The following is a 22412-nucleotide window of genomic DNA, read 5'->3' as shown; positions in this document are numbered from 1 at the left end:
TTCTCACTGAGGGGTCAGGACTTGAGCCCTGTCAGGACGTAACTTCAGACACCGTGAAGCGTATGACTGCTGCGCCTGGCAGGAATGTAAATCCATTTCTAACTGATGAATGTAACCCATTTTCTCACGGATTGGGTTTTGCTAATGGATCTCTTGATCCCAGTTTCAGATATGTAAGCAGACCACAAATAGAAGCAGTTTTTTCACTAAATTTCTGCTGTTTGGCTGATCATAACCGGAAATTTACTTAAGGGCCTTTTAGCATTAAAAAAAAAAACAAAAACAATAACCTGACTAGTGTCACCTCGGCTCAGTATTCGGGTTTTAAGATTTTATTTATTTATTTGTCAGAGAGAGAGAGAGAGAGAGAGAGTGCACAAGCAGGCAGAGAGGCAGGCAGAGGTGGAGAGAGAAGCAGGCTCCCTGCTGAGCAAGGAGCCCGATGCGGGACTTGATTCCAGACCTGGGAGCATGACCTGAGCCGAAGGCAGTGGCTGAACTGAATGAGCCACCCAGGCGTCCCGATATTCAGGTTTTAGAGGATACATCAAAAGATAAATCTGGATATATCCTCTTCTCCATTTATATTAAAATTGTGTGTGTTTGTGTGTGTGTGTGTGTGTGTGTGTGTGTGTGTGTATCCAAATAAAATAGCCCAAAGCAATCTATTTGGCTTTGTAATAACAAAATGGCCAGTAGTCTCGTGGGCCGGCTGCGCTGGGACGCACCAGCTCTCCCCGGGTCTGTCCAGCCGGGGCCCTCCGTTTCCAGCTGCACGTGGTCAGGACGGAGGAAGATCACAGTTGCGGCTGTTCTCCTCCGTCCTGAAGGTTTCAGTATGGGCTCCCCGGGGAGTGATGGAGTTTAGTGGGGACCCTGGGTTTCGCTAGGAGTGCGCTAGCCGACTTTCAGCCCTGCAAGCGTGCCGTCTTTCTTCACGTGGAGTTTTAGTGAACGCAGCGCGAGCCTTGCGCCCGCCGGCAGACCTCGCCTCTCTAGTGGCAGAGGGCGTCCGTCTGTTCGTCCGTCCGTTCCCCACGTCCTGTGCTGGCCACTGAGGAGGCTGTGACCTCATTGGGCAAGGCGTGGGGTTCCGGACATCCCTGAGCCTCTGCGGTGTGTGAGCACACCCTGCGTGATGGAAAGAGGAGCACCGAACTGAGGCAGGCAGGAGTTAACAGAAGTGGAAGCGCTGGGGTTGGCTGGCACCTTGTCCTGTAGCTACGTGCGGTCCCAGGACGTCTCCTGTCCTCAGGCCACCTCCATCCTCCCCCCTGGGGAGTGGGTGCTCAGGCACGTAGGCTGTTTCTAGAATTGTAGCACAGTCAGAGGACTGGTGAAAAGGGTCAGGCTACTGCTGTCAGCCTCCCCGAGGATGTGATGCCCTGCCAAGCCGAGTTCGTGCTTTCATTCCGTGCTCCTTCACCCTCTCCTGTCAGGACCCCAGGCACACGGAGCTCTCTTCTTGCTGCGTCGTGCCCAAGAGCCTCGCCGCAGCCCGAGATAGGTGCCTGACACAAGGGAGAGGACAGGGCTCCACGGGCTCCTTTAAAAATGCTGTTGGGGGAGAAAAAAAAAAGAGAAAAGAAGAATATTGGAGTTCCCAGTGTCCTCCTGGGTCTTTTAGTGCTCCATTCCCATGAGGTCACTTTTAGGTGAAGGTTCAGCGTCTTTATTCGGCTTTAACGGCGACTGCGCGTTCCTCTCCAGGACTTGACTTCAGTATCATCAGCTGCAGTTTTCAGGAACGATTCTAGAATATACATTTAGGTATTGATCTCTGACAGAACGCTGTGCCCCAGCAATTGACATATTTGCTGAGACAAATTAACCCAGGGTTGCAGCGAGACGATCTCACAACGTTGGTGGAGGACGTTGGTTTATCGTCCTACCTCGGCATCAGCCCTGGAGGCAGGGGTGAAAGTGTCGGTTCATTTATGGATCCTGTGAAGGATGGCAAAAATCGATTTACTGACACAGCCCAGATGAACGTCAAACGGAAATCTGATAATATTTGCCTGATTACCACCTTGAAGGTGTCCGGATCGTATTCTGAAGCCCTGGAGGTCTCAACCCACCATGCTTACAGCCTAGCTCCCTCCGGCCGCAGGGCCTGCCCTCCCCGGGGGCACCCAGCACACCTGCTCCCTGCACAAGGCCCGAGTGAGAATGTGGGGTGGCCTTGACTGCTCTAGGCCTCTGTGCCTGGGACCACCTTTCTACTGTGCATTCTTTGGGGTTTCAGTGAAATGCAGGTCCAGAAAAGGAGGTGTCTAACAGTTTGACAGTGGATGGCCTGCCTGAAGAAGGTACGTGGGACCTCTCCTGTTCCTCCCCAGGCTCTCCTGCCACTCTCCTGCCTTCCCAGGCACAGGTGTGGCCTTCCACCAAGTCTTGTTCTGATACGTCTCTGCAGTCTTACCGGGTGCTGCTACAGACTCTGCCCCTCGCCCGCAGGACCCCTCCAAGATGTACAAGGCCATGAGCTGAACTCAGCTCACTGGGAGCCCACATTCAAGTTCAGAAGGAAGAGGAGACAGAAGATTCATGGAGCAGAGGATCTCCAGCTGTGGGTCCCAGCCCAGACCTCCAGGCCCGGGGACTGTCATGGAGAAAGCAGGGCTTCCCTGAGCAGTGGCAGGTGCCGGGCCCTGGACAGTGGGCTAGCGGGGAAGCGGCGTGGGTGAGGCTGGCATCTGCTTGGGACAGCCACGTGAGCAAGGGTCAGGAGATGACAGCTGGATGGAAAGAAGCCACCATCGCCCCAGGGCCCCCCTCCAGGCACAGTGCTTTGGCAGGCTGTTGCCTCTGAGTATCTCTGTTAAAATTAAAATATAACATGAAGAGAATGAGGAATCTGCTGAGCCCTTTCCCTGGAGGAGAAGTCGCTGTTCAGATTTGCTGCAGAAAAATCGGGAGCACCTCCGCCAGGGCCAAGGCCATTTCTGATCGAAAAAGTGACAAGAACGGATAATGTATCAGGGGCAGGGTCCTTGGTTTCTGTTAATTGTTGTTTACTTTACCTGTTCAGGTCAACTTCCTGTCCTCTGGGTCTTCCCCCTCCTCCTCTGAATTATCATCTACTCTCTAATAATTTGGTTTGGGTAAAAGCAGACTCTCCGGAACACAGCTCTCTTGTCACTGCTGAGGTGGTAATTTTTAGTGAATACGGAATTCAGTGATGTTATATCGTATAGGAAATGACAGTCTACAGGCCTGTACAGGTGTAGAGAAATGAATCACTGCTCGTTTGTGATGCTCAGGAACCACAGTAACACGTTGATGTGGTCCACAATGTCTGAGAAGAGACGGCGAAGCCTTCGTCGGCAGCGGTTTTATGGGAATGTTTTCAGGAATGAAGAGTTGCCAGGTACAGGTTTCCAGGGTTCCTTCATTGGTTTGTTTCAAAATAAGAGCGATGGTTTTCTTCAATGGAAAAAAATGTCTCCGTAAAGTTTCTAGCTGTAGAGCATTCTTGTCTTATCTGTTCCCATCAGGGGAAACTTGGGAAGTTTCCTCTTTGTTCATGGCGGGTGAGTGGTCAGTGGGCTCCTTGATGATGAACTAAAGGCAAGTGTGGCATTGGAATCTGTGAAAGTGTGCCCTTGAGAAGCTTTCTTGCATCTGTGGTTCTCTTGTCTTTACTGCAGTGGAGGACTTCATTCCCACCGAATAAGCTCTTCTCTTTGTACTCATCTTCGAGAGGGCAAGTCGCTTAATTGGAAATATGCAAATTAGCGTGCGGTCCATAGGAGATTGAAATTGAAATGGTCCCTTAACAGACTTACTCACACGCCAGCATTCTTAAGAGTCTTTGCTGGTAGGGCACCTGGGGGCTCAGTGGGTTAAGCCTCTGCCTCCGGCTCAGGTCATGATCTCAGGGTCCTGGGATCCAGCTCTGCACTGGCGGGTTGGAGGGGTTCTCTCTGCTCAGCGGGGAGCCTGCTACCCCCACTCTCTCTGCCTGCCTCTCTGCCTACCTGTGATCTCTGACTGTCAATAAATAAATAAAATCTTAAAAAAAAAAAAAAAAGAGCCCTTGCTGGTAGCCTAGGCAGAGGGCTCTCCTGTCCTCAGGATGGTCCAAGGCCCTGCTCAGGAGGGACCGGCAGGAAGCCCATGGGGGCCAGGAGTACAGAAGAGCTGGTGATATGCTGGGGCCTTACATTTTTCTTGCATATGTATGGGTTGTTTTTTTTTTATATAATTCTTTGATGAAATCAGTTTCAGCATGTAATCCAGAAATGTGCCCATGGGCCTTTAGCAGTGTGTAATGTAATAAAGCACAGAAATGAACGATAAAGGACCTTTTACTCCTTAACATAAAGGATTTTCTAGATTCTTTGAAGACCAGTTGCCATGGTGTTACTCTGTCAGCATCAGAGGGGAGGCTCAGCGGACTCCCAGCGAGGAAGCTTTGCTTGGTCTTCCCTGTCCCTTCCTTTGATGGAGCTCCTCCTTGGCTCAGGGAAACACCTTCTGCAGATTCTGAGCCTCCCATAAAGGAGGGAGGTTCTGCCCCTGGCCAGCTGGAAATGGCATTACAAAAGATACTTACTGGCCTGCTCTGTGGAAGAGTAAACTGAGACCTCATACCTTCAGCCATCCGCTTCCTCTGTTTTTCTGTTTTCTAATCTAGTAACTTGGGTTTCCAGGAGACCAGTCGATCCGGGGCAAAGGTGGAACTTAGAGTCAGTTCTCCTACATTTTTTTTTAATATTTTATTTATTTATTTGACAGAGAGAGATCACAAGTAGGCAGAGAGTCAGGCAGACGGGGAGGAGGAAGCAGGCTCCCTGCTGAGCAGAGAGCCCAATGCGGGGCTCGATCACAAGACCCTAAGATCACGACCTGAGCCGAAAGCAGAAGCCTAACCCACTGAGCCACCCAGGTGCCCCAGATCTCCTACCTTTTATGCTCTCTCTTCTAGAAGTAGCTCTCATTTAACACGCCATTCTTGTTCTGGAATGGAGACTAAATTACAGGGGCCAGCTGAGGAGTCGGGCGGACCTGGGGGTGACCACAGACCTTCCTCCCCGCTGACTGTCAATGCCCCTGCTTCCCTGCAGACCTCATGGGTTCTGCCTGCTGCTCCCGAAGCTCGGAGTCCCCGAAGCTTCCTGGACACAAGACTTGAGTGACACGCCACCGGGACAAGAGAGAACGTCGAAACTACAAGTCATGTGCTCTCTGTCCTGTCTTAAAGAACAAGTTGCCCATTTGTTCAGGGAAAAAAAAAAAAACAGAAAATTGAGTGGATAAAGATCCATGTCCAATCACGACGTCCAGTGCTACTGAGCTTGCTAAACAAGATCTCTCCGGAGACTTCTAATTCCAGCTCAAGCAGTCCTCAAACCCAGCCTGAGGTGTGTGAGAACTCCCATTCTGCTGTGAAAACATCCACACTCCCCAGGAGCTGCTTCTGCTTGCGAGGCCTTTGATCTTGGTAATCCGAAACCAGATGTAGGGAGCCCTTAAACCCTTTTGCACCTAAAAACAGGCGGTCCTGTTGTCTTCTAGAAATAGCTCTTTGTCATTTACCTGGCAAAGTGCATTTTCAGATGCTATTTCATGAGCTGGTTTTATTTCCCCCAATTCCCAGGAAAAGTAATGAGCTTTGCTGAAGAGGCTTTTTCTTTCTTTCTTTCTTTCTTTCTTTTTTTTTTCTCCTAATGAGTTGAGAACTAACGGCCTAAAAATATGAGCCCATCCTTTACTGCGGGACCGTCTAACCTGGCCCAGTGTCGGCAGTGAGGTCCCCTTGCTTCCCCCAAGAGGGCCATCCCTCTCCCAGAGTGGCCTACTCACGTGGAACCACCTGTGGCTCCTCCAGGAGCTCTGGTTCTCTGTGGCTTGTCTCGGGGATGCGCCCTGTCTCTGGGACGCGCCTAGAAGCAGGCAAGGCCCCAGGAGGTCCTTCACAAACCCGGAGAAGAAGGCCCAGTAGTTCCACTTCCAGACCATCTTTTCATCCTGCCCCCATGGAGGAAAAGCAAAATCAAGAACCCAAAGAGACCTCCTGAATCTCCTCTTCTTGGTCTCCTTGGCCAACAGCTCTCTTGGGCGCGGGCATTCCACCTAGGCTGGAGGTCCGAGCCCGCGGTGACCCGAGGAGAAGGAGCTCTCCTGTGCGGCGCTCATGGTAAGGTTGCGGGCAGGCAAGGGCAGCCAGGGAGGGCGGCCTGTTTGGAAATGACTGAATCCAGCTCTCTGCTTGGAAGGCGCATTGAGACCTCCTCGTGGACTGTCTGTGCTTAGTTTATCTCACGGCTGCGTCGCATCCAGTGATTTCAGTATAAAGCGATCAGCACCAACTTGAGAAAATAATTTCCATCTCTTCATCTCTCTTTTAAGAAGCACTGCCCCTTGGTGCTTGCATAGTAAGAGAAAATGCAAATCAAGAAATAAAAATGTAGTTTTCTGGGAAGTCGGTTCATTCCCTGTGCCTGGTTTCCTAACTGAGGAGGGAACTCTGGCCGGACGTTCTCAGAATGGTCCCTGCGTTGGTGTGTCGTGCCCAGTACCCGGTGGTCGCAGGGCCTGGGGCTGACTCGCTGCGGTCCAGTGGGGGACACAGCGTGCGTGAGGAAGTGGAGATATTCTTGGAGCAAAGACACACCACTAAGCTCCCCAGCATCTCGGCTGCTGCTGCCGTGCTCAGGCTGAGACCCTTTCCCTGGGCTGGCCTGGCCGCCGCCCCAGGGGCCTCATGGCACCTCCCGGCCACCTTCCCAGCCACCTTCTCCTACGAACGCCTGCCTCCCAGGGCTCGGGGCAGCCGTACAATTCTATGTGCTCACAGTTCAGGCTCCTGAACCCGGAGGGTTCTGTGTGTCCCAGAGGTCCCCAACCAGACTCTGTGTGTGTGAGTAGTGGGGAGCTGTGTGGTCTCACCCCTGCAGAGCCCGGGATGCGCTTCAGTCTACAAAAAGAGCCAGTGCTGGGTGCCTAGGTGGCTCAGTGGTTAAGCCGCTGCCTTCGGCTCAGGTCATGATCTCAGGGTCCTGGGATCGAGTCCCGCATCGGGCTCTCTGCTCAGCAGGGAGCCTGCTTCCTCCTCTCTCTCTCTCTGCCTGCCTCTCTGCCTACTTGTGATTTCTCTCTGTCAAATAAATAAATAAAATCTTTAAAAAAAAAAAAAAAAGAGCCAGTGCTCTCTGTCCTGGGAGTCTGGGCACGGTGGGCAGGTCCCCCACTGTCCCTGCCTTCCCTGTCCTCATCTGTCAAGGCCAAGGTGGCCCCTGCCTCTCTGAGTAGCTGCCTCTCAGGGGAGGAGCCACACAAGGGCCTCCGGAGGGCACAGGGGTGTAGACCTCTGCCGGGCGACCATCCGCCAGACCAGGGCAGGGACACGAGCCAGCAACTCCTCATCCCCTTGTCATTTCTGTGTGCGGGTTTTTTGGTTTTGTTTTATTTCGTGTTCTCTCTTAATAGGTGGGCTTCTCTGTCCGTCTCCTCTTAATGATGTTTCAGAGGTTCCACATTTAGAGGTTTGCAATTACCTTTGTTCTAAAGCAATTAAGTTCCAGCCTTCCCCAACTCGGATAAAAAGCACGCCCTTAGTGTCTTTTCCGACAAGCAAGACCTTCTCTGGAAAGGCAGGATCACGACGGATGCATCTGGAACACGCCAGGGCTGCACGTCGGCCGGCTTGAGGGCTTTTACTATTATTATCTGGACCTTCGGTTCATGTAAGTGTGTCCACACCCGAAGCTCGGGCAAATTCTAGATTTGTCCCTCCTTTACTGTGAAAACACATCTTTGTTCTTTGAGGTTCTGTTCTTCCCCAGCATATAACAAAATGAGAGTCTTACCCTATGAGTGATGGTGTCTTGCTTTTATGGGAAACAGATACAGTGTCCGTAGGTAAGGCCCCCGAGTCTCACGGGGGTCCCTGGTCCCTCGAAGACTTGCCGGGAGCCAACGGGATAGGAGGGGGGTGGGGGGCTTAGCTCGGCGCTTGGGGGCAGGACGTGTTTGATTCGTGGCTTTAGCTGCGATTCGAGAAAACTGGCGCTGTCCTTCCCAGTCTGTTTCTGGAGTCAGCGGGCTGATGGGGCTTGTCCACCCACGAGGGCCTGCCGGGACCATCTCCCAAGCATGGTCTGTTCTTGGCTGCCGGCTGGGTGGAGGGATCTGCAGGGCCCAGAATTCACCCCGTGCACACCTGAACCCGCAAAGATATTGAGGAGATATCTGACCTGTGGGTGCAAAGAAGGGCTTGTCCGTCTTCTGGGAACATTGGGGTCCCGTTTGTCATCGCCCGTTGACGTCAACTGACTTCCCACTCTTGAGATGTGTCAGTGAGCCAAAGCATTTGGCTCGGTCTTCTGGCCTTTGCTTTGCTGCTTAACCCAGAAGGTATGGGTAGCGCCTGGCTTGATTGTGGTCGCCCCATGAAGTGGGCAGTGGGGACATTGGGGAAGGTAGGGTGCCCTTCCCGTGTCTGCACTCACAGGATTTCTTGGTGCACAGAGCGCCTTGCAGGGTCTATAAAGCAGTGGACCACCTAAGAGGGACCATGGCTGGTCTCTCTCGTTCGGCTCACCTTTCACTGAAAAAGCCTGGAAAGGCTGGAACAGAAGGAGACCCCAGTGGGGACCAGACACCACCCTGCCAGTTAGACAGACCTGGGTGCTAAGGGGCTGTGTTTGGGCAGAAACACGGAGGCCTCGAGGCCTGGCTTGCAGGGACATGTCAGAACAGTCAGCAGCCTTGGAGCGGCTTGGGCTCCAGCAGGGAACCTGGGAGCTTCTGCTTCTGCTCCTTCTGCTCTGGAGACCAGAGGCAGTGACCATGTGAATCCTTGGACTCAAGGAATGCAGAACTTCACCGGGCAGTCATGTCCATTATCCTCAGAACCTTCCAGAAAGGAGCGGTGAACATTCTTGGCCACCGTTTCAGGCTGAGGCGTGGAGTGAGGAGCTGTCCCCATCTGCAGGTAGATAATGGATCTCGTGTCCCCGTGCCTGCCTCCTGTTTCCATGACATAAGGTGACCGCTCTTGTGGGAGGCACACAGGCAGCCGTGCCTGGGGATTTGAGCACCGCCTGCCCAGACTGGGAGCAGTCCGCTGTCTTCTTTCTCCGGCTGCCTCGGAAGGTCACTGTGACCCACATTCCCAGGAAAGATCGGTGGGGGGGGGGGGGTGCAGGGTGCACAGTGGGCTCAGCTCTGCATCTCCTGCCACATGTGGAAGGGGTTCTGTGGGCTGCCGGTCACTGTCCAGCAGGACAAAGCCCACCCCAGTGCCCAGTGGGACGGGGGCCCCGTTCTGCTCCTGGGACCCTGTCTCCCACCACGGCGAAGTGGCCTGCTGGAACACCAGGGCCAGAAAGGCAGGGTTCCTGGCTGTCGTCTTCTGGCACCTTCACAGAGCAGCAAACCCAGGCCAGGAGTGGGGATCTGCTCCAGGAAGAAGCCCTCCCCGGGAGGCCCGGACAGCCTGCCCGTGTGTGGATCACCTGCCTGCGCTCCCTGAATGCCCTCCTGCTCCATTTCTCCTTGGGTCTCGCCAGCGCCCCCGCAGGGTTCCCTCCTGCCCTCATCACAGTGGCTTCTGCTCCTTTTTCCCTTCTGACCTAAAAGCCCCGCCATCCTGTGATTACTTACTCTACAGCCCTGTTGATGGTAAATTCTCGAGGCAGAAAGAAGACCCTGGCCTTTTCCATCCGTGACTCTTGGGCTCACGCTGAGCCGGGCCAGGTGGCTGTGTGACGGCCGATTCAAAGGGTCACAGTACACTGGGGCTGGAGCCGCCTAGAGACTTGGTGTCTGAGCCGGAGGGAGCAGCCCCGAGGACACTTGGGACCCACTTTAGCACTGGCTCTTGGAGACTTACTCTGGGGCAGAGCCAGGTGGTTCCCCAAACACTACGTTTTCCTAGTACACGGTGGGGCCACGGCCCACGGGACATCACTGTCCGCCAGCACAGACTGAGCACCTGCTGTGAGCCAAGCCCAGTGTGGGCACCCATGCCAAAGTCAAGACGCCACCGGGCTCACGGGGCATCTGGAAACGGGCGGCACCTCTGTCCCGCCCAGCATGGGTGCTGAGCGCCCAAGGTCGCCGTCCCTGACCCCTGTCCCTGCAGATGAGATGGACAAGGACGGGGCCCCCCCGGGGAGATGCCCAGAGCCTCCGGGGCCACTTCCCTCTGGGGGTTGTGCTACTTAAGGCCTGTGCGTCTCCTTTCTGGATAATGCCAGATCCCAACAGAAGCTCTAGTCTATTTCTGAATACCGAAAAATGTGTTGAATCACACACATGCTCCAGGGGAATCACGAGCCTTCTCAACAGAGGACAGGGAAGAGACAGCGTGTGTCCAGTTGGGGCTGAGCTGGCATTCTGAGCTTGGGTGCCTCTGAGGTCCCTACCAGGCGGGGGCTGGAGCTTTTGGGGCTCCTGACCTCCACCCCCCTGCATTCCTAGGTGGCCCCAGGGCCTCTGCCCAGCCCCAAGGTCTGTGTCCATTATTTCTGAAACTGTCTTTCCTCGAGGGGAGAGGGCTCTTCTCTCCCCCAACACCCACCGTCTGAAGACCCAACCTCCCCAGAAGGGGACAGAGCAGACGTGGGTGCAGACATTCTCCGCGGGGCTGCAGCGTGGGCTCTGTGGTGGAGACCACGGACTCACCCACAGCTCTGGCTGCTCCCAGAAGGGAGTGAGAGGCCACCGTCTGCGTGCTGAGTTCAGAGCTCCCCGGAGGCACGGCGACGCCTGTGGGGCCGATTGGTTGTAACAGCTCGGTCTGGTGACTCGGGTTGACTGTCCCTGGGTCCTCCTGTTTTGCTCATCGGAAAGCAAGGTCAGAGAGGGGACATGTTCTGGCAAAGGCTCTCATTGGCTTAAGGAGGGGAGGGGAGGAGGAAGGAAGCAAGGGTGACAGAGATGGAGACAGAGAGACACTGAGCCCAGCCGGGCCACCAGCCTCAGAGGCTCGGGCTCTTGGAAACCTGACATGGGCTGATGAGATGGACAGAAATCTGCAGTGAAAGCCTCTGATGACCTATTTCCTTCAAGAATGTTCATCGGGCTTCTCCGCGGTGCCAGATGGATAGGCCTGAGAGCTGCTCCTGCCCCCAGAAGCCCTAGGGCCTGGAAAATTCTGTCCAGTGTCATTAGCTTCTGCTTCAGAGCAGTCCTGCTGGGAAGCTTCTCTCCCCGCCCCCATCCTTAAACTCTGCCACCATCAGTCCTGCCAAGAGACACTAGGTGTCTCTGGACCCAGGTGCAGGCTCCGGGGCTTCCTGGAGCCGCCGGGTCCCCCCCAGGCCCCCTCCCCAGCTCAAGCTGCCTCTCCCTCTCCCTCTTCCTCTCCCCTGGACCGGTCGGCCGCGGCCTTGAGAAGAGGCCTCTTCACCCTAGGCAGCCTTGCGGTCCCTCTGGACTGGCTTGTCCTGCCTCCAGCTCGAGCAGGTGGTGGGTCGGCTGTACGGTGATCGATTCTCTCATCTCTCCGGGTAGAAAGCAAGCTCTGGGGGAACAAGGGTGGTGCCTGTCTTGTTCACGTGTCTCTTGGCAAACAGTCAGGTCTCCTAAATATCGCCCAATGAATGAATGAGCAAATAAATCCGCAGATACTTGAAGTCTACAGTTCCACTTGTTTCTTCAAAATCAAAAATCTACAGTATACCCAGCCACGAAAGTCTAGTCCCCCCGCATCACCCAAGGTGATGTGGCAGAGGCATGGCCCAGGGCTCACCCAGGGAGGGGGGCTGCCCACCCCCGTAGTTGGCCAACGTCTCTGCCATCATCCATACTGCCAAGGGGAGGGTCAGCGGAGGCGGTGACCCTCTGTGCTGGGTGCCTGTTCCTGGGGACAGGTGGGGGAGGAGCTGTGCGGTTTCAACATTTATCATTACCTTTTACCCCACTATTGCTGGGTCCCAAGGGTGCACGGATGGGGCTTTGTCTTGTTTTTGGGCAAGGGCCTCTGTCTCTGTATGGACTTGCCTGAGGGGTCAGTCCAGTGGTCCTCTGATAAAATGCATCTGTTCTGAGTGTTGGGTGAACAGGCCTTTGGGGAACATGGAGGACCCGTGGGTGTGAGTCAGATGAGGGAGGGGTGGCAAGCCTTTGGTCAGATGTGAGCGTGACTGTGCTCTCTACCTGGCTCAGCTGTGAACCTTTGGAGGAGATTAGCTGGAGTGACCCCCGAGGTGTATTTTGGAGAGAGAAGGAAGACCAGAAGCTCGTGCTGCTGACGTTGGCCTCGAACAGTGGCAGGCCCAGAGAGCTCACGCTCCAGTCCCGACACCCCACTGTGTTCTGTCCATGTGTCTTCCCAGCTCCCTCCGGGGGTCGTCATTCCCTCTCTGTCTGTGACCCGCCCGGGTTTCTTGCTTCTTGTCCGTGCATCCTATCCATTTTCAGGTTTCTTCCATGGTTTTCATCTCACTGTAATTAAAAATGAGAATTTTAGTTGTGAAAAGTTGCAGTGAACGAGTCCAGGAAGGGCCTGGTGGCCCGTCCCCGGGGCTCCCCCAGCTTCCCCATGGTCTCGTACTAGGGCAAGAGAGCCACGGGCAGGGATTGCCTCTGTTTAGGGGCAATCACATCTGAAAGAGGAACCCTGTGCTCTGCACTGTTTCGCCACCCTTCCCGAGCACGGTGGGGCCAACACTTCCGTTTCAAAGATGCGCCGTGGTTAGAAAAGAAAGCGAGAACGCATGCGGAGACGCCTGGGTGGCTCAGCCAGCTCTGGATTTCGGCTCAGGTCATGATCTCAGGGTTCTGGGATCGAGCTCTCCAGGAGCTCTGCGAAGTGGGACTGTTCATTCAGATCAAATGACTGTCTGTAGTGGTCCCTGCTCAGCGTCCAGTCGAGCTCTCCTTGCGCATTTACAGAAGGTGAGGTTCACAGCGGCTCGTGCTCCCGAGAGCAGGTGGATTTCACACACGGCCCAATGATGCTGTAGGTCCGCGTCCTTTTCAAGCCGTGATGTTTCCAACGGAAAATGGGATGATTCCAAGACTGGTTCTGCTATTTTTCATCCATTTCACGGAATCCAGCCGTAACTGGGAGGTTCCTTCTGTGAAAGGTGAGCGCTTGGCATGATTGCTGATGTCCCCGGAAACGCAATGGAAGAATTCTGCCCCGACGCTGTGGCTGTCTGTTTTCTGGGATAACGTAAATGCAGACACGTTCGCGGAGCTCAGTGTTTGTGGTGAACGCATCACACCTAGAGCGGATGGGGACGCACAGATCATTTTTAATTGTGCCCACACACCAACTAAATATTCCATCAGTTAAAATAGAAGCCATGGATGTCAGATTTTACCAACAGTTCCGCATACTGAGTAACGGAACCACACATTTACATAATGAAGCTGATGTTGAGTTTTTAAAAATACTTCAACTTGAGAGCGTATATGTTCTCTTCTCTGCTCGTCAGATTACGGAGTGTTGGGGCCTTCCAAAAACTTGCTCTGTCAACCAACCCACGTGTTCTACAGAGATGGTGAACTTTTCTGTAAACAAGGCCCTACGTGTTGGTTGCATTTTGTTCTTAATTAGTTGAATAAAAGTATTCAACAGAGCAGCAAAAAATACAACCACCAAGAAAAAAAAAAAAAAAAGGGAAGAAACAAAAAAACTCTCAACGATTTAAACTTCGGTAGAACTACGACTACTGAAAACATAGGTTGTGAAAGGAAAACATTATAATCTTTTCCTGTAAAAGCCAAAAAGGGATAAAGCAAATGAAACGAGTGCTCACAAGATACTCATTTGGAAAACTCTGAGACAATTTTGTGAAAATGTTTAATAGGAAGGATATTGTAAAATATATTAGAAGTGAAACATATTAAGAATATACAAGGCTAAGATACTGATCGAAGCAGGTAAATATGGACTGGGAATAGGTATTCTGTTCGTGTCCTCATTTTATTTTCATATAGCCAATTTAAAAAGGGGTTGTTTTATTAAAAAAATATTGCTTTAATGTGCCCTGGTAGTTTATTTTCTAGGAAGGTTGTTTTTTCTTTTATAATTTTTTAAAAATAGTTTTCGAATAAAGCTACTTAGTGGGTTCCCATTTTAGTAAAACCAACTGCTGACCAATAATGAAGTCTTGTGGGGAAGCACATGACTAGAACTATTTCAGCCTCTTGTTCACACTCAAGAGTCCTGTTTTGGATGAGAAATTGCACGTGGCCCGTCCCGGGGGCTCTGCTCAAAGCTGGAGCAAATCTTTATGTCTGTTCCTCTGTGGAGGAGCTGAGTTTCTTTTGTGAGTGAGATCGGAAGGACCCGGCGTTTCAACCACACCTGCTGGGTTTGAGTTGCAGGGGACAGTCTGGCACAATCTGCTCCAGGAAACCCAGCGTGCCTTTTCATGCCTGGGACAGGAGGGGTCAGCCGGGTGGCCCCTCCCCAAAGACACCGGCTCAGGGTCTGCTCCACACCCTCAAAACCCGGCAGCTCCCAATCAGCTGGGAAGGCCAGCTTGGGTGTGGCGGGAGATGGCCCCTGTCCTCGGGAGGCTCAAGGTCTCAGTGGGAGATGCAGCGCCCAGATGGGTTCAAACAAATCGGTGTATCCCGGGAGGAAAGGGCGCCTCACTGGGCAGAAGCATGTGAGCAAGGGCTAGGGGGAGTGGGCAGGGGTGAGGAGAGTCCCTGCCCTGCCTCGGGGTCTCTGCCGGCCCCAGCTTCCTGTCTTCCTGTCTCCTGGCTGTCATTTTGCAGACTCTCAGCCTGGGTCCTCTTCCCCGGTCCCCAAGTGTACTGGCCTCCTTCTCCTTCGGTGCTGCACCAGCAGCTCACGTCTGCCCCTCCACACACCCCCAGAGTGAACTCACCCACACCCTGAGCCTTCAGCACCAGCTCCAGCCGAGCCCTAGGCCCTGGTGTGATTCCTGTTGGCACTCTCCACTAGAATGCTCCAGAACCCCGAGATGCAACAGGCCATCTCTGAGGACAGCAGGACGTTCGTCATAGGATGGCCATGAGGACTGGGGAGGTAACTTACCGCTGAAGCCTCAGACGGCTTGTCATACTTTATAGGAGCTCAGTAAATGGGAGCTTGTATTATCGTTTTATACCGTGCCCAGATCATCTCTGTTCCTAGACCGGGGACCCCATTCCCCTGATGTCAGCTCATGAGTGATCCCCCGGGATTCCCCAAGATGGAAATCCCAGTACCTCGGATGCCCTTACTCATCAGCACGTCCAGGTGATCGCCGTTCCTACAGATTCTGCCTTTGAAGCCCTTTCAGATCCCTCCGTCTTCTCATTCCCATTGTCCTGGCTTAGTCCAGACCTTTCTCTGCTGCGGAGGCCGGCGTGTGTCAGATTGTATGTGCATGGGAAGCACGCAGGGGTCTGGTGAAAATGTAGGGGGGTCCGGTGGTTCCTGAGAGGCTGCCTCCCTAGCAAGGTCCTAGGGGATGCCCGTGCCCCCAGCCGTTCTGGGGCAGCAAAGCCCAATGCCAGGTCTCTGGTGGCTCCTGACCGGCTCCCAGCACCACCTCTGGAAACTCCAGCGGCAGCTCACAGCCGAGGTTGTCAGCCGCGGTCCATATAAAACCCGTTGCTTGCCCTATGTTTGGATGCTTTGCATCTGGAGTTGGGCCCAGGAGTCAGCGTCGTTTTGTCATACACTGAAACGGTTCTCATAAGACAGGTTGTTGATGGAAAGGGAGACCATGCCACCAAATTAAACTCTCGAACATGACACTCAAAGGCCTTCTGGACTCAGTCCTGGGCGAACTGAATCATCGCCTCATCCCCTTCTAGCACGGCACCGTGGACACTCGTCTCCAGAGCAGTGCAGCCGCTGGGTGGCTGCTTTGCCATGCATCCTTCCAGCTCAGCGAAGCTGCTGTGGGCTTGCCCAAAACCGAGTGTTAGAAAGGCGCCAGACGGAGTATAAAGGCGATTCTAATCAAGCCGATAGCTGGCTGGCTTTCCATAAGAGTCAAAGTAAAGCTGCTTTGTTGCAAACTACTGTGATAATCTCAGTTCTGAGACCCAGCATGTAAATGCCCAGAATACTTCACGTATGGTAGATTCAATACAAATCCTTAAAATTCACTATGGATTTAACTGCTGTTTCCAGGATTCCTTTTGTGCGGACTCGTGTCTGTGCTTATTGCTAGCTTGCACAAACCCTTTGAGGGTGAAGAGCCAGGTACAGGAAAGTTGTCATCCGTCTGGAAATATAATGCCGCAATTGGGGGACTCCTGGGGCTTGAATTCAGCAAGGTTTAGTGCCCTCTGCTGGCCATAGTGGCCAAATCACCTGCGGACCCAGGAGATGCGGCCAACGGGGCGGGGCGGGGGGGGGGTCTGATGGGTCTTTGTCTGGCTCACAAATGTCAGCCTTCTCTTAGGTAGTGGGACATTTGGAGAGGAAGGTTTTGAATAAATGCATGTAACAAGAAAATACGCTTCCACTAGGAAGTCTGCGTCTCCGAGTTGGATTAAACCAGCGGGTACTTCCTAGTCCATTACTCTGCCGCCTATTCAGTTACGTAAAAGCGGTGTTCAAGAGCAGACTCTGTTTAATGCAGCCTGTGCACAGCTGCCCGTCAGGGCTTGAGGGCTTTTGTCTCTGGCCGTCCTGGGTTCGAATGATGACTCCTCCATCTCCTCTGACCCAATGTTGGGTCAGTTTCTCAGTCCCGGAGGGTTGCTGTGAGGGCAGTGCCTAGACGAAGGGCCTGGTGGTGGTAGGTGCTCCCCGGTCACAAGCATGTGTGCGTGTGTGCGTGTGTGCATGTGTGTGTGTGTGTGTGTGTCTCACTTTAAAAGTCTAAAATGTATTTGGTAAAGGAACAAGAAGAAGGAGGTGAAAAGATTGATTGTGGCTGTCACTGTCCCGGGATGATTGCAGCTCAAGATGGTTCCATTTCAGCTGAAACATGATGACGATTGTTTGCGCTCATTCAGACGTCTCCTCTGATTACAAGGGACAGTGTTTCTGGGACTCGGTCCATTTGTCTGGGTCAGCGAGGCTTTTTGCAGGAAAGTCCTGGGTGAGCGGACGGGCACCCAGGCTGACCACGGAGTGGAGTGGGGAGTGTGGGAGGGAGGGAGCCCACCCCTCAGCCCACCGCGGGAGGGAGCCCACCCCTCAGCCCACCGCATCACCATCACCACCGCCAGGTCTCCCTCGGCTCCCATGGCCAGGCCCCTTCTCTGGGGGCCAGTCCCTCTCTCCACCACCAAGAGGTCGATGCCACATTTCCTCAGGATCCAAGGCTATTTTGGGAAAATGGGGCACCAAGTGGGGATCTGCGGTGGGCCTTACAGGTCTGGGTAAAAGAACATTTTCCTGTGTTGAACCTCATCGCATTAGCCACCCACCCAATAAAGACTGACCTCCGTCCCCAGTGGGCCCACGTGACTCCATCAGAAAGGAACTGATGGTGGCCCCTCCTGGGGGACGAGGGGTCTTTCCTCTGCCTCACCTGGGGGCTCAGACGGGAGGCAAAGCCGTGTTCCCGGAGGCCGCGTGAAGTTCAGGAGAGCAGTAGGAAGTACAGGGCTCGAAGGAACACTGACCAGGCGGGCCGGCGCATTCCCATTCTCACTGCTCACATCTCAGGCCCAGGAGGACGGGCTGGCCTTTGGAGGCTCCATCAGGCTCCAGAGTGTGGGGAAGGCCTGCACTCAGAATCAGGGCTGGGGGCACACGTTGTGTTTGTGACTAGGGGGACAGCAGAGGTGGACTCTGTGCAGGGGTCCGGCCTCCTCGCTTCCCAGCACCCCCACCCCTATGACCACCTGCCAGTGAACCTGACTCCCGACCCTGCAGTTCTTCCCAAGGGGTGCTCTTCTCTTGGCTGTCGTGATACAAAATAGAAATGCTACACTCATGTCACAGCAGACACCATAGAATGTACCCGAAATATTGAACAGATCATTTCATGTGGCAATCCAGAAGCTGTGGGTAAAGGGCCTCACTGAGGCTCCGTGAAGCGACCTTTCAGAATCACTGATCTGGTATTTTCAGACTTTACCCTCCCTGGACACCTCCGCATCCTGGTTCACCTCTCTTCTCCTTGCAAAACCAGACAAACACACAAGAAAGGGAATTGGGGCACCTGGGTGGCTCAGTTGTTAAGTGTCTGCCTTCAGCTCAGGTGATAATCCCAGGGTCCTAGGATCGAGTCCTGCATCGGGCTCCCTGCTCAGCGGGGAGCCTGCTTCTCCCTCTCCCTCTGCTGCTCCCGCTGCCTCTCTATCTCTCCGTCTGGATATAAACAAACGGATAGATAAAATCTTTAAAAAAAATAAAAAGAAAGGAAATTAACCTGAACAGCAAGTGCTTTTCTAATGTGGGAACAACTCTTAGAGTTACTAACTTTTCTCATCCCAAGGTGAGATCACTTCCCTAGTGCACCAGTAAACTGCGCCAGGAGTGTCCCCAGACCCGCCTCCCAACCCAGTGCTCCAGAGCACGCCCACCAGCATTCTGTCCCCAGTCGGCCTTGTCCTCCATGAGTGGCCCTTCTCAGCGGGGGGCCCGACCACCCAAGATGGGTGGTGGGGCCCCTCTGAGGCTGTCCCTGCTTCTTACAGATTCGCCATGGAGCCCTTCTGTCCGCTCCTGCTGGCCGGTGTTAGCTTGCCACTCGCCAGGGCTCTCAAGGGCAACGAGACCACCGCGGCGGTCAGCAACTGGACCTCGACGACCTCAGGTGAGGCCCTGGCCGCATGCCCCTCCCTGGCATTCCCCTGCCCCTCCAGGTAGGCTCTCGGACTGGGATGACACGGCCGAGGGAGGAGACGCAGGGTGCGGCTGACTTCCTCAGCGAGCAGAGCATCTCTCGCGTCACTCCTGTCCACACCAGCTGGCCAGACAGGCCAGTTGTGCGGAATTGGAGCAGAACAAATTGCAGTCCGGGGGCAGCGAACACGACCCTGTGCTGATGGTTGGTGTCAGCTTCGGCGGGAGGCGGGAGAGCAGAAGTGAAGTTTCCCGCCCCCCAATCCTGGGGATCTGATTGAAACAAGCCTGAAGGAACAGTGATGAGTCCGCAGGGGATACTGGCCCACTGACATGACCATTGCTGCTGTTGAGAAGTTAACATTAATATTCTTGGGCAAGGTACTGGTATAGTGGTTAGATTATACTTTTGGGAGAAGAGCCCTTACATTTTAGAGAGGCATGTTGATGTCCTTGCGAGGTCCAGGAGTGATTCGAGAAAGAGCAGATGGGGAGCAGGAGCGGGGTGGGGGGCTGGGCCGACAGAGCCATCTCGTCCTGATCAGAAAGGTGGGTGGCGGACACGCGGGAGTTCATTGCTTGTTCTCCTGCCTTTTCCATATTTTGAAAGTTAGGGGTAGGAAAGAGTGAACAGACATGGATGAACCCTAGAAACGCGCTCAGTGGAAGAAGCCAGACACGAGACCCTGTGTTGTGTGGCTGCATGGAAGGGAGATGCCCAGAATAGAGAAGCTGATGCCAGAGAAGGGACAGGAGTGCTGGGCTGGGCTTGGGGGTCAAACGCCAAGTGACCCCAGGTGGCCGAGAGGTGGATGGGAATGTTCTGGAATGCTGAGAAAAATTCTGTGAATTAGCTGAAAATCACTGAATCGTAGGCTTAAAACGGGTGAGTGTGTAGTATGTCAATTTTACATCAAGGAAATGAGATACATGCCGTACAAGGGTTAGAGGAGGCGGCGGCGGGAGGAGGAGTGGCAGCGAGAGCGAAGGCTCTCGAGACACGTGGCCCGAGTTCAGTTCTAGCTCTGCCGGCCGCTCATTGGCCGAGTGATCCGGAGTAAGACCCTGAACCTCTTTGTGCCTCAGTGTCCCCGTCTGTGAGACGGAGGTGGTAATAGTGCCTGCTACTCAGCAGTGCAGATTAAGGAGACAACCAGCCGGGGTTCAGGAGCTCGTCCACGGGGCCGCTGCTGTGCTTGGCAGGACACCCTGTCAGAGGAGGCCTGTCTGTCCCCCGGCCAATCTCTCACGGCCCAGACATTGGCTCTTCAGTGTCCCTTGATCTCTCCTCCTTGGATGTTTGCCCAACACAGAGGTCCAACTGGTGTTTTCAGGGTCCCCACGGACTGGACACAGGGTCCCTGGGCCACACCTCCCTGGTAGATGGAGGCCCATCTGGCTGCCAGCTCCGGCCCGTGGCCAGGGTAGTAGGAATCTGTAACCAGTAAGACCTATTCCCCCGAGGGTGCCTCGGAGCCTCTTGTCAGTCCCCATATGCCTCCTCCGTGCCCCCTTCCCTCTCCATTCCTAAGACTCCCAGACATAAAACTCAAGGACTTCTCTGATACGGTATTACTTGGTGAATTGGTTAGTGTTCTCCAGAGACACAGAATCCACAGATAAATATTTATATTTTCATTTATATCTGCACCTGTGTCTGTATCTGTAGTTATATTTATTATAAGGAATTGGGTCACACAATTGTGGATGTTGTCAAGTCCAAAATACACAGAGCCAGTGTCCTAGTTTGAGTCTGAAGGCTGGCAAGTGGCTACAGAACCAGAGAGAGTGATGTCCCAGTTGGAAGGCAATCAGGCAGAAAGAATTCCCTGTTACTCACAGAACGCCTGGCACTTTTATTCTATGTGGGCCTTCAACTGATTGGATGAGGCCCACCTACAATGGGGGGAGGGGCTGCAATCTTTTTTTTTTTTTTTCCCTGAGACACCAATTTAAATGCTGACTGTCATCTGAAAAGCAGCACCCCCCTGGAAACACCCAGGACAATGTTTGACCAAGTATCTGGCAGCTCGTGGTCCAGCTAAGTTGACACACACCAAAAAAATGCTTATCCCAAGGCCTTGGGAAAACAAAAATGATCGACATCCCTCTGGAAGAGAAAGCCTGGGCGGGGTGACTCGAAGTGCTGCCTTTTGGGCTGTTGTCAAGGGTTCAACACCCATCCAGCTCAGGAGCTTTGCATGATTTTCTAACCCCACACATGTCCTACAAATGCACCGTTAGGCCCCAAGAGGAGGGAGCGGTGGGGCTCAGTCTCTGATGCCTGCCTCCAGCAGGGGGTGGCAAGCATAGCACGGGCCTTGCTTGGAAAGCCAGAGAAATCTAGAGCCACATGAAAGGAAAGACAGAGGCTCCCAGCACATGGAACTGCATTTGTCATCCCACATCACAGCCAGCTGGTCTCCGGGAGCCGGGGCGGGGGGTTGCTGGCACTGTCCCCCAGCCTGGACGGTCCAGACCCGCCCCGAGGACAGTGTGTCCCTGCAGCCCACAGAGAGGAGCCGGCTGCTGCTGGCCCGAGGCCGGACACCACCTGCAGCAGCGCTTACCACAACAGCAGCAGATCTACCAGGCAGAACGTCGTTGGCCCAAAGCAGAGAAGCGACGTGGGGCTGTGTGGGCGCTCCAGAGAGGACATCTGTCGGGCGGGGTGACTCAGCCTCACCCCTCCGCCTCCTCAGTTCACTTGAAAGTGAAATGATTGGCTCATGAGATGGCTGTGGGCGTTGGGGGCTCCTTTCAGGGAGGGGGACTGTGGTGAGATCTCATGCCCATCAGAACGGATGTGACACTCGGCTCTGTGCTGCTTCTGCTGGGGGCCTTGTGGGCGGGGCGGTGGCTGCTGGTCACACAACCAGGAGGGAAATCGGCAGTGGCCCCACTTCAAGGTCTGGGTGTTACCACGTGGACAGGCTCCCTTGACCTAGAATCCCAGGGCGGGGGGAGCCTGACTTTGTGAAGGTGTCCTTTGCAACTTTGTTCCCCAAAAGAAGGATTATTTGGGATAATCCCAGCATACAGCCCCAGTGTATCAATTAACCAGAAATCATCTCATTTGTTCCTTGAACAGAATGTTTTAAATAATCATCAGGAGACATTCCTTTACACAGGAGTTGAGGGTAAAGATTTACAGTGTAATGAAATGTTGCTGTCCTTGCTACAGGAAGGGTTCCTAAAAAATTCATAAGAAATAGATAACACAGGAAAATGGTGGAGGTTGTGACCAAGCCAAATGCAAATATCGAATTGATGATGCTTTATTGATCATGAGATGATGTTTAACTCTATAGAAGGTAGGGAAATGCAGATTATTTTACTTATCAGACTGACAAAAATTAAGAGGATTGCTCATAGCTGGAAGAAATCACTCCATCACCCAGTCGAGGCGAGCACGGAAGCTGGAAATGCTGCAGGGGTCTTTCGAGCAGTTTCTACTACAATGCACTGTGTGCGCACACAGAGGTACAGGGTCCCCTTCCGGAACCTTCTATAGAAGCACTTTCAAGATACACCAAGATGAAGATACGAGATGGAAAGTTCTAACAGCCAAAGAGTTGGAAACAACCTAAATGTCCATTGAAATTTCAGGTTTTTCAGAAAGTGGACGTCCAAGCAAGTGTGTGTTTGCTGGTACAGAAGCTTCCCAGGGCAGACGGCCCAACGAGGAAGGCGAGTCACAGAGCTGGCCGATAGCCAATGTCATCTGTTTTTT

At 53.6% G+C, this 22412-nt stretch overlaps 1 protein-coding gene and 1 long non-coding RNA gene across 10 annotated transcripts in view; one reads left to right on the top strand and one right to left on the bottom strand.

Annotated features, from left to right (window-relative positions):
• The window catches only part of PTPRE (protein tyrosine phosphatase receptor type E), a 152396-nt gene that overhangs the window by 87998 nt on the left and 41986 nt on the right, over window positions 1-22412 (top strand). For all 9 annotated transcript variants that reach the window (XR_006603135.1, XM_045068536.1, XM_045068532.1 and 6 more), the window contains one exon: window positions 18532-18650. Coding sequence is in view for 8 of the 9 variants with exons in the window: in XM_045068536.1 (XP_044924471.1) it covers window positions 18532-18650 (119 nt within the window). In the remaining variant the exon portion in view is untranslated. The remainder of the gene's footprint in view (window positions 1-18531; window positions 18651-22412) is intronic.
• LOC106005698 lies at window positions 471-21514 on the bottom strand. Its single transcript, XR_001179260.2, has 4 exons — window positions 21250-21514; window positions 17418-17631; window positions 10636-12399; window positions 471-1944 (listed from the first exon to the last, which is right to left on the bottom strand). It is a non-coding gene; the product is annotated as an uncharacterized LOC106005698 (long non-coding RNA).

The sequence above is a fragment of the Mustela putorius genome, unplaced genomic scaffold (assembly GCF_011764305.1).
Source record: "Mustela putorius furo isolate JIRA1106 unplaced genomic scaffold, ASM1176430v1.1 tig00003909_pilon_pilon_pilon, whole genome shotgun sequence".
Lineage (NCBI taxonomy): Eukaryota > Metazoa > Chordata > Mammalia > Carnivora > Mustelidae > Mustela > Mustela putorius.
This window is presented reverse-complemented; position numbering and strand designations above follow the sequence as displayed.